This window comes from Buteo buteo, chromosome 5 (assembly GCF_964188355.1).
Source record: "Buteo buteo chromosome 5, bButBut1.hap1.1, whole genome shotgun sequence".
NCBI lineage: Eukaryota > Metazoa > Chordata > Aves > Accipitriformes > Accipitridae > Buteo > Buteo buteo.
In genome coordinates, this window is record NC_134175.1 from 36699808 (window position 1) to 36716849 (window position 17042).

General features: G+C 62.7%; 1 protein-coding gene across 16 annotated transcripts in view; it reads left to right on the forward strand.

Moving 5' to 3' along the window:
• The window catches only part of TNS1 (tensin 1), a 70761-nt gene that overhangs the window by 22242 nt on the left and 31477 nt on the right, over window positions 1-17042 (forward strand). For 13 of the 16 annotated variants that reach the window (XM_075028672.1, XM_075028673.1, XM_075028671.1 and 10 more), the window contains 14 exons: window positions 1443-1481; window positions 3639-3680; window positions 6492-6541; window positions 6868-7039; window positions 7405-7455; window positions 7979-8101; window positions 8407-8471; window positions 8593-8676; window positions 8787-8899; window positions 9564-9624; window positions 10830-10905; window positions 11044-11173; window positions 11540-11605; window positions 12149-12310. In XM_075028672.1, the coding sequence (XP_074884773.1) occupies window positions 1443-1481; window positions 3639-3680; window positions 6492-6541; window positions 6868-7039; window positions 7405-7455; window positions 7979-8101; window positions 8407-8471; window positions 8593-8676; window positions 8787-8899; window positions 9564-9624; window positions 10830-10905; window positions 11044-11173; window positions 11540-11605; window positions 12149-12310 (1234 nt within the window). Of the gene's footprint in view, window positions 1-1442; window positions 1482-3638; window positions 3681-4842; window positions 4864-6491; window positions 6542-6867; window positions 7040-7404; window positions 7456-7978; window positions 8102-8406; window positions 8472-8592; window positions 8677-8786; window positions 8900-9563; window positions 9625-10829; window positions 10906-11043; window positions 11174-11539; window positions 11606-12148; window positions 12311-17042 lie in introns of those variants that run through there. The other 3 variants (XM_075028674.1, XM_075028685.1, XM_075028686.1) reach the window with 2 other exon arrangements.

Sequence of the window (17042 nt, forward strand, 5' to 3'; positions counted from 1 at the left end):
TGGGAGGAGTGGTGTCGAGTGAGCACAGGCCCATATTAGACATCAGAGAATCCACTAGGGCAGGGAAATACAACCACGGGCACCCCAGTTTTCTCCCTTCTCCAGCCGAAGGAGCATTCGTAGCCTGTAAACCTCCCGGTGCCGACAACGGAGGAGGGGTGGGCACGGACCCTACCTGTCTGTGGGACCAGCGTGTCCCATGGTGGGGGAGCTGCGCATCCCCCCTCCGTTACCGGCCTCGGGAGCTGGGGATTGATGGGGGCTGGGGGGTCTTGTTTGAGCATCCTCAGGGGAAGAGCGCGGCGGTGTGCGGGGCACAGTGCGGGGTACGGCACGGCCCTCGCCGGCCCCGTCCGCAGCGGCTCGCTGCCGGAGAACATTCCAGGGAGGCTGGCGCGGGGCCAGCGCCGCGGGGCAGGGAAAGGGGCCTTTTATGGAAGCGTTTCTGCATTAGAATAAAATCATAATAATAACGCGCAGGGGAAGGGAGCGGGAGGAGGAGGAGGAACCCCTGAAGAAAACAGGGAGGCGGGATGGGAACAGGCTGGTGGCCGGGGAGGGGGCAGGCGCTGTGCATCACCCTGTGGGGACCGGGATGGGGATCTGGGTGCTCTGAGTGGGGTGCTTGGGGGAAATCCTGCTTTTTATGGCCCCGGGCAGGGGAGGCTGAGCAGAGTGCGGGGGGGTCCCCGTGCTGCCACGGTGGGGGACCAGCCCCTGAGTGGTGTTTGGTGCGTTGGTTTGATTCTGGGACGGGGCAGGCGTTGGCTGGGTGGGGGTCGCCGCTCCTGGGGACACACGGAGGGGTTCAGAGGGGATGAAGTGCCCCAAATCACACTCTGCCACTACCGCTGGCGTCTTTGGGCCCACGCAGGGCTGGAGCGGTTGTTCCTGCTGCCCTCGGCACCGACAAACAAGGCGCTGCCTCTCCCACCCTGGCATGCCGCTGCTTCCCGGCGGACTGGGGTGCACGCAAAACCCAAGGTTAATTGTCAGTAATTGCCGCTGGTAATTAAGGTAACAATAGCTGGGCTGTTCAGCTGGCGGCTGCAGGAGTGCTCACGAGGCCGGGCTGGGGTTTGTTCCAGGAGCTGCTCTTGGCATCAGTCGGCCGCCCCGCGCCATGCCGTGCCCTGCTGCGCCCGCCCGGGGCTGGGGCTGCCCGGGCTGCCCGGCCGAGGACGAATGGCACTGCCGCCGTGGTCCCCAGCCTGTTCCCGTTACCAGGGAGCCCAGCCTTGACCTTGGGATGCTGCCCGTGCTCCTGCCTGGGGCGGCAGGGCCATGGGCCACGGGCCACGGGTGCCCCTGTCACCCCCTTGGGCGGGCACTGGGTTTGCTCGGGGTGGGGGGTGGATGGTGCATCCCAGCCCCTTCCCATGCCCCGTGCTGGGCTGGGGGCTGCAGGGACTAATCCTGGCCCTGTTTCTGCTTCTTTGCAGGCTGTGACCCCCTGCTCCCCCGCCGTCAACTATGAACCGGTAAGCGAGCCCCCACCCCGTGAGCCGTGGGTGGCAGGCAGGGCTGTGGGGACGCTGGATGGGATGGGATGTCCTGTTCTGCACTGGGCATGGGGCTTTCTCTGCCTGGGGGCTTCAGGGTGTGAGTCCCCCACCCCCAAAATCACAGGGGTCCCGTGCTGGCGGTAATGACACCCCCCCACTTTGGTGCTGTGCCCCCCAGCATTGCTGGCTGCAGGGCATCCCATGTCTGAGCAGCACGAGTTGGGGCAGCCCAGCCATCATGGGACTCCTGGAGTTTTAGCTTTTGGGGAAGAGGGGCTTGGGGGGTTGCTGGGAGGGACAGGCAGATGGGACGTGACCAGCCTGGGCTCTGGGGTCCCCCGGCGCCGAGGACCTCCCCTCCCTGGCCAGTGCCGGCGTGGTTTCTTGCATGCCCGGAGATGGCTCTACCAGATGTGCCTTTGGCTCGGGGCGCCCAAGGCCGTGTGTTTGCAGCCCTTGTTATTGTCACCCGCTTCTTTTGTCCCTCCTGGGGACCTTTAATGAGCAGCCGGGGCCAGGGCGACACACAGCCCTTCCCACCCTGTCCTCTCCGGACACCGGGAAAAGTGCTGGACATCCCATCTCCGTTCACCCCGTCTTGGGGAGGACGGGAGCAGGGATGATGGGTGGGCGGCCACGCTCCCTTGCCACGCTGCTCCGGGCCACGGCAGTGCTCCAGGGATGACAGTGCACGGGGATGGCGCCGGGAGCAGGACCATGCCCGGGGCAGAATTTTGGAAAGCGTGGCACGGTGGTGCCCACCAGGCAGCATCTTGCCGGCAGAGCAGCCCCCCTGCCCCGTTCCCAGCCCGGCCGTGCCCGTGGCAGCGGGCAGAGCGGGCACGTGGCAGCGGGGAGGCTGGCATTGCCTGGGGCCGGCGCGGCCGCCCTTCCTTCTTGCTCCGGACGTGTGCCAAGGCTTGCTGGGGCAGGCGCCGGGGAGAGGAGGCCCTGGCAGAGTTTCAGCTCTGGGCTGAGCAGCCTGGCAGTGCCGGGGTGGCCGTGCCCCACGCGGGGCCCTGGGCTGGGCACCCTGTAGCCGGGCAGGGGTCTCACCCAGAAAGTGGGTTTAGGGTATGGCCCCCTGCGAGCTCACGAGGGCAGCGCATGAGCCCAAGCGTGTGAGGGGATGGGGTGGGAGCAGAGCATGCTGCCCGCCCCGGGGCCTCACGGTGGTTATCTGCCCTGGGTTTAATCTCTGCCTGCACACCCCCCACTCCTGCCAGCCTCCTCGGGCACTTATCACCAGCAAAAACATGTTAGCTTCGAGCTGGGACCGTTACTGCGGCTTCAGGAGGAAATCGAAAGGGGTTTGCCCTGGCCCTGCTGCCAGGACTAGAGCAGCCTGGTCTCTGTCCCCCTCGTCCCAAGACCCCCATAAGCCACCCAGCCGGGTCCCTTTGCTGTGCCACCCCCAGGCACCTCAACCAGCTGTCCCCAGGCAGAGGTATCTGTCCCCCTGCTCCCTATATTTGGGGTCTGGACACTCTCCCCAACCCTGGGAAGTTAATTCCTATTCCTGGCCCCATTTCCAAGCTCTCTGCGGACTCCAGTGGTGTGTCACCAAATTTGCCCCTTTTTTGAGCATCTCGGACCCCTGCTCTGCTCCCACTGGGGTCCTTCGCCAGCCCCGCGGGGCCAGGTTTGTCTCGGAGAGCTGGGCCTGCCAGCGGCCAGGCTGGGCGTGGGACCGCGCCAGGCTCATCCCGTCGTTTACGTCCTGGCTGTGGGGTCTGACCCTGCAGGATCCGGATGGGATCCTGGAGGTTGGAGGGGGGCACCGGGTGCCCGCCATGGAGCGGGTGCAGGGTTTGGCTGAGTGCTCTCCATCCATGACAGCGGTCCGGCGCGCGGGCGGGATGGCTGTGCTCTCAGCACTGAGCATTGCCCCAGCTCCGGGATTGCTCAAAACTTGGGTTTCGAGGGATTGCCGACCTTTAGGAAGAGCGGACATGTTGGCGGGCAGGGAAGGAAACGGGACCGTGGTGCATTTCCTAGGAAGGGCCAGAAATAGCCAGGGGGGAACTTTTGAACCCGGCCCCCGCTCTATGTGTGTGTCTCTCAATCTCTCTCTCCTTCTCTCTCGCTTGCCTTTTTCTCGCCCTCCCCTTCCTCCTGCCTGCCTGCCTGCAGCCGTCCCCAGGGGAGAGCATCACGAAGCAGGTAGACACCCCGGTAAGTGCTACCAGTTGCGGAGGCTGGTCTCTGCCTTGAGACCTCCTGGAGGGTCACTTGTGCCTGTCCCATGGCCGCAAGCACTCCCCGCAGCCAAAATCTCTCAGCCTGGGATGGCCCTGTGGTCCCCCAACCTCCCTGGCACCCCCCAGCCCTCCTTCCCTGCTAGCCAAGGTGATGATGGCCATGCCAAAGGCCAGGTGAGGTGCCCAGGGGTGGTGGCAGAGGCAGTGGCGGAGGCCAGTGGAGGCGGGGGCCGGGGCTTTTGCTGCAGAGCCGGCTTTCCTGTCTCGGAGCCGGGGATATGTTATTTAATCTGTGGACATGAAATTGCTAAGACAGTGTAGACAAACGCCCTGCCAAAATCAACGCGGACGGCTTCCCCCTGCCCGCAGCAAGCTCGACGGCCTCCCTGTGCGCTGGGGCTGGGACATGAGGGATGGAGGCAGAGCGGTTCCCACGAGGAAGAGGGTTAAAGCCTTCCTCACCTGGGAGCTGTCTTTCCCGCGTCTCTTTGGTTGTCCAGGCTATGTTTCTGATCCCTCTCCGCACTGGAGAAAGAGCATTCGCATCTGGAAAAATCCAGCAGGACAGTCAGGAGCCCCCTTTGACGGCTTTGCTCTCTTTTGGGGGAAGTTTCCTGCTATTTCTGCAGCCTTTCTCATGCTTCACATCACCCTTTCCAGGCAGAAGGGGCTTGCGGTTTTCAGATGCTGCCTAGAGCCTAGGGACATGCCGAGCCAGCCTGGGGCTGGGAGGCAGATGCTCGACGGAGCTGGCAGGGGGGTCTTCAACCCAACATGGCTGAGACCAGCCTGTCCTGGGCTGGGCTGGGACATACTGGCTTGGCTGGGATCCCTGCTCCAGAGGGGACCTTTGCAGGGTCTCCCAGCCCGGTGATGGGCAGGAGCGTTTAATAACACGAGCGCTTGCTCCTATCAGCTGATTGTGGGCTGACTCTTCCTCGCGCAGGGGCTGGCAGCAGAGACAGCAGTGTGGCTGCGGTTAGATCGGGGGGGGGGGGGGGGGGGGAGCGGGGCAGAGCCAAGGGGCTCCTGCCAAGGCGGGGGACGCTGGAGGGCCCTGGCCGCAGGCACCCGCTCCCCTGGGCCGGGAGGGTGCCTGGAGCGGAGACGCCATGCCGTGGAAATGGATTAGCAAGGGTCTCGCCACTGCCATCAAGGTATGGAGAGGGAGAGGGGCTCTGGTGTCCCCGCCTTGCTCACCCTCCCGTGCCTCAGTTTCCCCACGTGGGAGAGGGGGATGAGTCCCGGTTGCCCCATGTCAGCTCCTCTGTAGGGCAAGGCTGCGGTTTGGGAGGCTGCTGCCGCCGGGGAGGGTGACAGGGGCTGATGGGGCTCCCCTGGCTGGTGGGTGTAGGTGGGGGACCCCAGATGTCTCCCGCTACGAAGGTTTGGGGCAGAGAAGAGCCCGCAGTGGGAATCCCATCCTGGTCACCGTTGGGTGACACAGGGACGAGCCCATGCTCAGGATCAAGCTTCTGCATGCACCCTGGCTCTGCCCTGGGAAGGTTTTAACTTTTTGCTGCATTTTAACTCCTTCTTTGCCCCCTGTGACGCTGGGGGGTTTCTGGGCTGAGCAGGTGATTTGGGCCACCCTGAGGAGAACGTGGGGGGTTCCTCACTGCTGCCTGAGCACCCCTGGGCACTCAGGCAGGGCTGCTGCCTCCTGGAGTGGTTTTGGCTGGAAGGGGAGACTGGTGTCCCCGGGCCCCGTGGGCTGCCGAGCCTGGGTCTGCTCCGCCGGGCAGCCTGACCTTGAAAGGGGGATGTGAGGCTGATGGAGGGTGATGATGGCTGCTCCTGGGAGCAGCCCTGGGACCGCACTGGGTGGGAGATGGTGGACGAAGGGTGCTGGGAAAACCTCTCCCACCTTGTCCTGTCACCTCCAGCATGCCAGTTGCGGGATGCTGCAGCCCCGAGGAGGGTGGCAGCAGGTCCTGCAGCTCTGGGGACAAAAAGGTCATCCCAGGAGCTGGCTGTGGGGTGCATCTCTCGTTTCTGGATCCTTTCAGGGGCTTGGGACGTGCTGCCTGTGGGAGATGAGTCTTTAAATGACTCCTGCTTATTAGCTGGAGATACTAAAGCTAATGAGGTGTGAGTGTGTTTTTCCTTAGCGGTTTTTTTTGGAAACCCTGCTTTGTTTTTCGGCTGAGGTCACGAAGTCACTGAGCAAACCGGCTGCAGATGAAATTCTTGAGGCCAGAGAACATGCATAAATAGAAGTTTCCTGCTCTGAGATCTCAAACATTTCCTCCCGGCGTTTGGCTCTGCAGAGTTGGGGCCAAAGCAAACCGTTGTCCCTGGCTGGCTCCTCGCTGCTGCTTGGGCAGCAAACCTGCCCCTGCCCCGGGCAGGGCCAAAGCCACTCTGTCCTGCCAGGTGTGTGCCTGGAACCTGGCTGAGGCTGGAGGGACTCGTGACATGCCTGAGACTGTCCCTGTCCGCCCCTCAGCGTCCTCCTCAAATGTCCTCTGGGACCCTGTGGCAAGGCACCAGCCCCACAGTGCCCATGGCAGCTGGTCCCAGCTGCACTGGGGTTGCGAGAGCTGGGTTTTGTTCCTCACCAGGGTGGGGGGATGACGGTGCCATTGGGGCATTTGGTGCCACCAGGATGCTCAGCAGGTGGGGTTTGGAGATAGCGATATTTTGGGAGTGTTACGGTGCGCAGTGCAGGGTGGCGGGGGTGGGATGCTCTGGCAGCACCATCAGACCCAGCTCTATTAGGACCACTGTGCTGGCTGCAGGCTGAGTCAGAGCAATAACTTGCATTTCCTCTCTCGTTCTTTAGGATGCCACAAAATCCCCCAGGAGCGGGCAGTCACGCCGCAAAACCTCCAGGTAGATGCCTCAGTTTCCCCTTCTGCTGACTGTCTCTGCCCTGCCTGAACCTTTCCCCCCACCAACACTTTGCTTCTCCAGATGTACTCCCATGGATGCTCCATGTGGAAAAGACACAGGTTTTATGACCCACCATCCCCAACTTGGGGTCCCCAAGACACCCCAGCGGGGCTGGGAGCAGGGGAAAGGCCGTGGGCAGCCCTGCCGCTGCATCCCCATGTCTCCCAGCCTGTCTCGCTTAACCCCAGGGGCCATGCAGGGTGGGGAAGGGTCACCGCGTCCCCTCCCCGTGCTGTGTCCTGACAGCGGTCCTCTCCTTTGCCCAGGAGCATGAGCCTGACCTCGGCCATGGAGAGCAGCTGTGAGCTGGACCTGGTGTACATCACGGAGCGGATCATCGCCGTCTCCTACCCCAGCACGGCTGAGGAGCAGAGCTTCTGCAGCAACCTCCGTGAGGTGGCCCACATGCTGAAGTCCAAGCATGGGAACAACTACGTGGTGAGAGATACGGCCGGGTCCCCTCCAGGCTGGGGAAGGGGCTGGGGTGCTCAGGTCCTGGGGATGGGGTGCTGCAGGGATGGTCGCTGCTTCCTTGCCTCTGGCTGGGCTTGACTTTGGTGAGGGGGGGGTCTTTGCATGAAGTCGGATGGATTTTTTCCTTCCTTGAAGCTTTCCAGTCCCTTTTGCACTCCCTGGGAGTTTTTGGCCATTGCGTTGCCCTGTGACAAGGCATTACTCGGGTTAATGTGTTTGGGGAAGCCTCTCGTGGGGGGATTTTGGGAGGCTTTGAAGTGAGGAAGAGGTAGGGGGTGGCAGCGAGGGAGGAAGATGTCCCCTCACTCTGTCTTTCCTCTACCCTGAAGCTTTTCAATCTCTCTGAGCGGAGACACGACATCAGCAAACTTCACCCCAAGGTGAGTCGCAGCTGTGGGGTGCAGAGGGGCTCAGGGCAGGGCTGTCTGTGGGACCAGCTCCCTGCTGCAAGCTGTTTAGGGGAGGAACAGCCACGCTTTCTCTCCCACCCAGCTGGTGGAGGAGCAGGGGAAGGAAAGCACCGAGACTTCCCGATGAGTCTGTGGGGTCTCAGCTTAACCCCCACCCCGTCCCCAGCCCAAACGTGGCTGTTGGGGCCTCTTGGAGACCTTCCTGAGGCATTGTCCCAACCCCTGTGAACATGGGGGAGCTCTGGGCAGCTGAGCTGAGTGACCCAGAGGAGGAATGAGATCTGGGACCCTGATGGCCCCCCCCGGACACGGGTCTGGGCAGTGGGGTGCAGGGCTGGGGGAAAGGCTGGGAGGGGCACATCAGGGCAAGGCGGTGGTGCCCCCCCTGCCCCGGGTACGTGCCCTGGGCTTTGCATGCTGGCAGGCTGGGGACTGCAGAGGGGGCAGAGCCCGGCATGAATGTGACCCCTGGCTGTCCGCCCCCACCACCCAGGTGCTGGATTTTGGGTGGCCTGACCTGCACACGCCGGCGCTGGAAAAGATCTGCAGCATTTGCAAAGCCATGGACACGTGGCTCAATGCGGCGGCACACAACGTGGTGGTGCTGCACAACAAGGTGGGCCGGACCCTGTCCCGGGGGCACACAGTGATGGGGGTCTCAGGGGCCGGGGGGCTGCAGGGCTGGGGCTGAGCAGCCTCACAGGCTAAGGGGTGCAGGGAACGTGGCGGTTTGTGGCTTGGGGTGTGTGTAGGTGTCAGCGTACATGTGCGCTGGTTGTGTCTGTAAGGGTTGGGGTGTGTGTGGGGGTCCGTGCACGTGTGTAGGGGACTGGCGTGTGCGTGCCTGCGTGCGGGGCGGCCGTGCCTGGGAGCTTGTAGGCACCACTGCCCCCGTGACGCCCCTTTGCTGTGCGCTTGCAGGGGAACCGTGGCCGGCTGGGGGTGGTGGTGGCTGCCTACATGCACTACAGCAACATCTCGGCCAGGTGAGAGGAACACGAGGTCCTGGGGTGGCCCTGGGGCCCACTGCCGACCTCCGTCCCGGCAGCGCCGGGGTGCTGGTGCTGATGCTTTTCTTCAGCCTCATCTACCCTTTCGTCCCCACAGCGCCGACCAGGCTCTGGACAGGTTTGCCATGAAGCGCTTCTATGAGGACAAGGTGGTGCCAGTGGGACAGCCGTCCCAGAAGAGGTGGGTCCTGGTGGGCGTTTTGCCCCTGTGGCCGGGGTGGTTGGGTGCAGGGGGACCAAGGCGGGTGCTCCGTTGCGGGTCCTGCCCCTGAGCTGCCTGTCCCCCTCTAGGTACATCCATTACTTCAGCGGTCTCCTGTCCGGCAGCATCAAGATGAACAACAAGCCCCTCTTCCTCCACCACGTCATCATGCACGGCATCCCCAACTTCGAGTCGAAAGGCGGTAGGTGCCCTCCCCGCCTCTCCCCCTCCCCCCCCCTCCCCACCCCACACTGCCTGGCCAGGCTTGCTGTCCGTGGGGGATATTTTCCACAATGTCCTTGGCAATTTGAATTTCCCTTTCCCTCTCAGGGACTGTTCCCTCTCTGTGACTGTTCACGGTAGCAGGGTGCTACCCTTTTCCCACAGAGATGCCCTCAGGGGGTGCCCCCCTACCCCCCCCCGGCTCCTGGGGCTGGACACTAACTGGAGCTGTGGGGTGACAAGGCTTTTCTGGTCGCTTTTTGGAGGATGACACCAGATGGGTGTTGGGATTTGGAATGTAGCACCACACCTGGTTCCGGTACCCAGAAGCAGTCTCTCTCTCAGAGACCACCGTCCCCATCATCCCACCTTCATCCCCAACCCAGTGCTTGCCTCAGGTCCTACAGGACCCAAACTGGGCTATAGGGGCTTTCGCGCCCTTTCCCACCCCATCCGGAGCATCCCTTTCTGCCCATCCCAGATGTTGCCCATGGCTGGTGTGGGCCAGCCGGGGCGGGGAGCGACTGTTTGCCTTGGCTCCCTCCCTGTTTGGATTTCTCCCCCGTGACTAATCCCTGCCACGGCCCCTCCGCCCTGCCGGCTAACAGCAGCGTGCCTTCTCTCTCCGCCTTGATGTCTTCCAGGTTGTCGGCCATTTCTGAAAATCTACCAGGCCATGCAGCCCGTCTACACCTCGGGGATCTAGTAACTATCTCCTCGCCGTGGGGCTTCCCTCCTCCCCAGCATGGGGGGCTTGGCAAGTGGGGGGAGATGGAGAGGGTCAAGGCCAAGTCCCCAGCAGTCCAGTGCCCTGTGCTTAGTCTGTTTGGGGTCCAGGGAATGGAAAAAAAGGGGCACCTTCCTTTTTCTTGGAGGTGTTAACTGGTTATACTGGACCATACTGGGCCCTTCTGCTGGGAGGGCTGTAGTGACTCTGCATATCAGCAGAGGGAGCCCGGGGCTGTGCAGAGCCTGGGGCTGGGTGTCCCTACAGGGAGTAGGGACAGGGATGGGGACACTTCCCTGGGAGATGGAGGCGTTTCTCCTCTCCCTGCCCAAAGTGCCGCTCTTCCTGCCCAGATTAGTCCTAAAAGCCCTCTTTTTTCCCCCCAAAAAAGAGTTTCCCCCTGTTTTAACCTCCCCACAATTTACCCCAACACCATTATCCAATGCTGCTCCTTGGAGCAGGTGCTGGTGAAGGCAAAGCAGGAGCCAGTTTCTTCAGCCACCCAGATGCTCTGCCAGGGCCACATCCCAGCCTGGGACCCCTGGCTCCTGGCCTTACCGGAGGGAGCACAGCCTCTCACCTCGGGGTTATTCCCATCTAACCCCCCTGAACGAGGATCTCCCTTCCCTGCAGCCGGGCGTCCCCGTTAGCTGAGATTTACTGCCATCCCAGCCTCGCCTTTCAGCTTTTAATAGACTGTTTATGGGACGCCGGTAATAAACTCCAGGTTTATCTTGCCTGTGAAATCCAACTCCCTTCTTCCCTCGTCCCCCGCTGCCGACGCCACCGCCCGGAGGCAGCCCCTCGTCCCCCTGGCGAGGGGAGGGCTTCCGACCGGGAAACTGCGGCAAGGAGGGGAGCCTTCCCCGAGAGCTCTCCCTCCGCGTCCTGGGTCTGATAGCCCAGCCTCAGCACTCAGACCCAGGTCAAACCCTCCCACCTAGGATTTTTAGCACCCTCATTGAGCTGTGCCTCAGTTTCCCCTTCCTGTCCTCTTCCCCCTGGGAACGGGTACCCCTTGGGGTGGGGGATGGGACCCTCCTCTGTCACCGAGAGGGCCAGCTCTGTGCTTTGCGCCATTCCTGGCTGGGTTTTGGGTGGAAGGGGCTGGTCGAGGTGGCACTAGGAGCTCTGGGGGGCCTCTGCACCACAGCTCATGTCTTCCCGCTGTCCCTCTCTGCAGCAACGTGCAAGGAGACAGCCAGACAGGCATCTGCATCACCATCGAGCCCGGCTTGCTCCTCAAGGGTGATATCTTGGTAAGGAGCCTTGGCTTAGCCCCCCCCCCGCAGGGAGCAGCTGGGGGATGGGTGGTCCTCGTGCCTCAGGACACCCGGTTCCCCCTTGCCCAGCTCTGAGGGCTCATCCTGATGGCCCATCCCCACTCCTCTCCACAGCTGAAATGTTACCACAAGAAGTTTCGCAGCCCGACCCGTGACGTGATTTTCCGCGTGCAGTTCCACACGTGCGCCGTGCATGACCTTGATGTTGTCTTTGGCAAGGAGGACCTGGACGAGGCCTTCAGAGGTAACTGCCCTGCACCTCCCCACTCCAAACTCCCTCCTCCACCCGCCCCTCTAATGCTGCTCCTGTCGTGGGGACATCTGGGCACCCACCCGAAATCTGCCCCTGATGAAGCGGGGCACCCTGCTCCAACCGCAGGGTTCTCGGGGACCGGTGGCAGCATCATCCTCTTTATTGCCAAAATCGGTACCGAGGTGGAGGGGCTGCCTCAGGGTTGTTTTGGGGGCTGAGATGTGCTGCCCTGTGCCGGGATATCCCCTACCAGCTCCTGGCCTTGAGCTGGCCTGTGGGCATGTTTGGGGTGGTTGTCCCGGTGCTGTTGAAAGGATGGATTGAGATGGTCCCTCTGCTCTGCTCTCTCCCTGCCAGATGACCGCTTCCCTGAGTATGGGAAGGTGGAGTTCGTGTTCTCCTACGGCCCTGAGAAGATCCAAGGTACTGCTGGCTCACTGCCACAGGGGTTTGGAGCTGGGTGCTGGCTCCTTTCCTGCTCCCCAGCTCTATTCCCTGCTGCCTCCCTTGCAACCTCCCCCTGCCCCGTTTGCAGTCCCTGTGTCACCAGGGTGGGATGAGGGGTCCAGGCAGCGATGCTGATCTAGGAGCACCCATGGGTGCCCTGTTGCCCTCACTCTCTTCCCCAGGAGACCGCTCTCTGCAGCACTTGCTGGCCTGGGAGAGAGGGAGGGGATGCTTGGGAACGGAGGACGCCCTGCCCAAAAAGTCCAGACCTAGGCACGCTCAATCTCAGTCCGTCTGCCTGTCCCTAGGCAATCCCAAAAGCTCCAGCCAGCCTTGTACACCTTGTTTGTGGGTCTTGATGTAGATCCCATGCCCATCCATATCTCTCGGTGCCCCTGTTCCTACACAACTCTCCTGCCTCACCCTATGATTCCTGCCCACCTTCTCTCCATCTCCTCCCCCTGTCCCACCCGTCCTGGCTCCATCATCACCCTGACTGACCGTCCTGCCTCTTCCCAGGCATGGAGCACCTGGAGAATGGGCCCAGCGTTTCCGTGGACTACAACACATCTGACCCGCTCATCCGGTGGGACTCCTACGAGAACTTCAACATCCAGCGCGAGGACAGTACAGAGGGCACCTGGGCTGAGCAGCCCCTGCCCGGCAAGCACCTGGAGAAAGGTTAGGGCTCACGGGGCGGTCGGTGGCGAAAGTGTCCCCATGGGAATCCCTCCCACCTCAGGGAAGGGGATGCTGGTGGGCAGCAGAGCTGGGGGCAGGCAGCCGCTGCTGGGAGGATCGTGGCCATGGAGTGGGAGAAGAAGATCTTGTGCACTTCCCCTCTTGCCACAGTGCCAGGGAGCTCAGGCTCTTTTTTCAGTGCTTTTGCTCTCAAAGCCCTGTTTGCACGGAGCAGGGTCCAACCCCAGTTTATGCCCCAGAGCTTTGGGAAACCCAAACCCTGAGTCTGTCAGGAATGGTACCTAACAGGGGTACCTTTAGGTCTCCCAGCTCCTTTCTCACGGTGCAGCGTGGCGGGACGTAGCTGTGCCTCAGTTTCCCCTGGGGGATGAGGATGCCTCACTGGCCCTGGAGAGTCTGCACCATCGCTCGGAGCTGGAAAAAGCCCCTTGAGCACCCATTTGGATGCAGCAAGTGGGCTGCCCTCGCCTGCTTGGCAGGAACAGACAGTACTTGTAAGTTGAAGGGTGGTAGGCCCCTGTCCCGGCGGCGAGGCCACCTGTGGCCGAGCAGATGCCTGAGCTTTCCTGGCCCTGTCCGACAGGCGTCCCAGGAGCGGGGACAGCTGCGGGCCCTGATGTCCCTGAAGGTCACCGGCTGCTCCGAGTGGGAGCTGTGGGCGGCCGGGCTCACTGGGGAGGGTAGGGGCTCTGGGTGCCTGGGCTGGGTGAGGGGGTCTCTGCGCACGGTGGGGATATGGGGCCAGAGCTGGGGCGGCCGCGCGGAGCTGGCAGAGACACCTGCCTTGGCACAGGGAAGCAAACAGGCAACTCATGACGTGTGGGCTCAGCTATGCGGCGGGGAGCTGGATAGCCGTGGGTCCGGCCCTGAGGGGAGGGGATGTGTGTCCCCGCTGCGAGCTCAGACCATGGCTGTGCCCCTGCCCTGAGCTGGCAGGACTGGCTGGCAGCCCCCTCCTGTCTGCAGAGACCCAAGTGCCTTAGTGCATGTGTGTTTGCCTCAGGCCCCTGGGGCAGAGCTGCTGCACTCCCAGCCCCTCACAGGGCTGCAGAGGTACCCCAGGGCTTCTCTCTGTCCCCTCCTGGGGGTCTCGGTGGGTGTCAGGGCTGCGGAAGTCCCTCCATGCGCCAACTGGGCTGTCCTCCCCGTGGGGAGGGTGGCGATGGGGAATAAGGGCACTTTGGATCTGCAAATGCTGCCCCAGTTTGGGGATGAGCCAGGACTGCCGGAGGGCGAAGCCACAGGCAGGAGACTGCCCTCTGACCCGTGCCAGCGCAGGCAGCTGCGAGACAGCCCATCTGTAGGGGGTCTCCCCCCGGTCACCCCACGGGGCACCTTGAACAGTGGCAGGGAGAGCCAGCGTGGGCTCGGGGGGCTCCCGTCTTCCTCCCTCTCCGTCAGGACTTTCCCTCTTCTCCAGCCCGTCCCAGACTGGGATGGGGACCCCGGTGCCCAGCTGTGCGAGGGGGGTCCCTGTTTATGGTTGTTCTCGCCTTATTTGGTCAGGGAATTGCACGCCACATTTTTGGCACCACCAGGCGCGAGCGAGTGGCAGCCGGGGGTGGAGGGGGGGTTGAGGCTGGCACCAGTACCCACGCCAGGCTGGGATCAGCCGCTGCTCCTCGTCCCTGCTGCTCGGAGAAGGCTCCCTGCAGACCGGCGCCGCAGCCCAGGCCGACGGGATCGGGATCGCCTGCCAAACGGTGGGTTCCCCCGCACCGCGTCTCTGTCGGCCACAGCCACTCTCAGTGAAGGTGGATGCCCTTTCTCCGGCAGCTTTGTCTCAGTGTGGGGCACCCATATGGGCTGGGGGGTGCCTGACAGGGTGGGATGATCCTATGGGACCCCAAAGCTGGAGGGGCAGGTGGATGGCTGGGGATGGTGCCTGTCGTGGTGTTCCCCTTGCCTCCGCTGTGCTTATCTGCGGGGACTTGGGGAGGGGGAAACTGAATTGCAGCAGGATTGCTGGCTGACAAAGCTCCCCCAGGGCAGGGGGCATGAGAGGGAGATCTGAACCCCAACATCTTGCTCTCTGGCCAGCTGGGTCCAGCAGGCAGGGGCTGCTCTGCATACCACTTCCACGGCACAGACTGGCCCCGTCAGCGAGCTCACCCTCCCACCTTACCCAGGCAGAGTCCCTGCTGTCCACCGGGCTTGGGCTGCCCCGTGGTCCTTAGTGAGAGTGGGGTGCACTGGGATACCCCCACAGCCCTGTGCCACTGCCCGTCATCTGTCCCTGTGCGGCATGGGGGAGGCAAGTGGCTCTGCCTGCCTGCCTTCCTCCTCCTCAAAGGGGCTTTGGGGTCAGTGCTGGCTGCGTGGCAGGTTCCTGCTGCAGTCCCCATAGCCGTCAGTTGGCTGAGAGGGTGCTTGGAGGCTGAAGGGTGGTCATAGGGTGCTTTTTCCTTTGGCTATTTTTGGGATTCAGAAGTCCTTTATCCAGGGTGGATGAAGGATGCTTTGCCAGCACTGTGGTGGCTCTCCTCGGGGGGCCAGACTGGCTCCAGGGAGGCAGGAGGAGACCTGAGGTTGGATGCAGCGCTGCTGGGTTTGCAGCTGATTGGAGGATTGGCGCAGGGAAATTTTTGGGGTACTGCAGAGGCAGGTGGGCAAATCTGGTTGGGGAACATCTATGGCCTGGTTTGGTTTTGCTGAGAAAACCAATGCTGATGGAGAACAGGGTGCTGGGGCTGGCACGGAGCCAGTGGAGGGGTTGTCCCCAGGATGTGTGACTGTAGTGGGGGGACACCAGGCTCTGCCATCCTGGGGCAGTGTGAGACAATGCAGAAGGGCCAGGAACACGTCCCTGACCCAGCAGCTCCCTGTAAAGACCGGCCCTTGGACCCACCCTGGCTGGTTCTGCCGCACCCGGCATCCACCCCCCACCCCGTCCTCCCACCTCTGTACCATCCCTGTCCCCACCATGGGCTGGCCCTGCCCGCCCCCCCTTTTTACCGGGGCTGGAAGGGGGGTGGCCAGGGCCTGGCCAAATCCAACATCTGCAGGAGACTTGCTAAATCCCCACCTGAGTCATGGTTCTGGCGCGGGGCTCCCCTGCAGCTCAGCTCTGCGCTCAGGACAGGGCTGGCTGGGGTGGGGAGCAGGATGAGCATCCCACCCCTCTGGGGATGGGAGGTCACAGCAGAGCCTGAACCCCACGTGGCAAAGGTTGGGGGGTCCCAGGGGCCGCCAAATCGAGCTGGATGCTGATCCTCCACCTTTCCGTGGGGCAGCAAGCCCCTAGATGGGGTCGCTGTCATCCGTTGGTCCCCCAGGAGGGTGAGCATCTTGTGGGGTACATTTTCCCTAGTGGGGTCAAATCCTGCCCCACTTATCTGGGGCCGAGGCTGCCCAGGAGGGCAAGCCAGGCTGTGCAGACGCGGAGAGCCAAATGGGCCAGGCCAGAGCTGTTAAATCCATCGCCAGAGCTGCCGGCAGGCTGCTGCTCTCCCCCCGGCGGCTGGATCCGTCCTCTGGCCGGGCTCGGCGGGGAGGGGAGCCGCTGGCTCTCCTCTCGCCTTTGCCAGCTGACTAAAGCTGAAGGAATCCGCTTCCCCCTCCCCATCCCGCCCCTCTCTGCTGCTCTCTGCTCCGGCCGCAGCAAGGTAAGGGCTTGGCGGGGCGGTGTTTTGGGGGGCAGCAGGGACCTGGCTGGGCTGGATGGGGATCCACGGGGAGTGTCTCCCCCTTGCTTCTGGTTATTCCCCATGGGAGAAATGCTAGAGCATCTACGGGCTTGGCTAGACATTTCGGCCGGAGCGTGGCTGCTCCCAGGGCAGGGTCTGTCCTCTGACCTGGTATTTGGGGTTGTGATGTGGGGGGGTGATGGGGTTTGGTCCCACTGGGACTGGGAACCAGGCAGTGCTGGGATGCAGGGAGAGAGGGACAGGCTGGTGGAAGCTCAGCCCCTTCTCTTCCCCCTTTAAACCTTCCTTGAAGTCAAAGGCTGCTGGAGTGCCTGTGCGTGGGGCTGGGGCTGTCCCAGGGCAAAAAATAAAAAGGCAGAGAAGCAAGCAAACCTTGGAGGTTTTGGGAGGATGCTGACTTGGCATGTGCCACTATCTGGGAGCAAACAGGGCTGTGAGTCAGGGGGCCGTCTGGAAATGCTGCTCTCATCCCCTGCCGTCATCCACGGGGGTGTGGGAAATGCATGATTTGGGGGATTAGAGTAGAGGGAGCCTTGCATTTTGCTGAGTGTGTTGGATCAATGAAGGAGTGGAAGCTTGAGCACGGGTTCAAGCAGGGGCCCAGACATGGGCGGGGGGGGGCTTGCCGTTACCTGGACCAGCAAATTGTCAGCACCATCCCAGCACGGATTTTGCCTGGGATGGAGTTGCATGGTTGCAGGCAGCTCTGGGGTGGACGGGATCCGTGCCGTGCCTCCTGCCATGGGACAGGGTGGCGTGTGCCATCCCGAAAGCAGTGCTGGCGTGTCCGTGCCGTGCCATGGTGCTGGTGGGGCAGGGAAGGGGGGTTGTGAGAACAGGTCGGGTTTGGTGCTGGCGGGGTCGGTGGCTCAGCCACGGCGGGTTTCCACTGCTCTTTGGCTGCGTATTTATCTAAGATGGAGAAAGTCGAGTGTCCAGCAAGACATTTGGGTTTGCAGACCCAGCTGGGTTACAGCATCACACGTGGCCTGAAAGGACATCCCCAACCCGAATGTGTCACTGCTTTTGGGGGACAGGTGTGACGTGCCCACAGGACCCGGGCA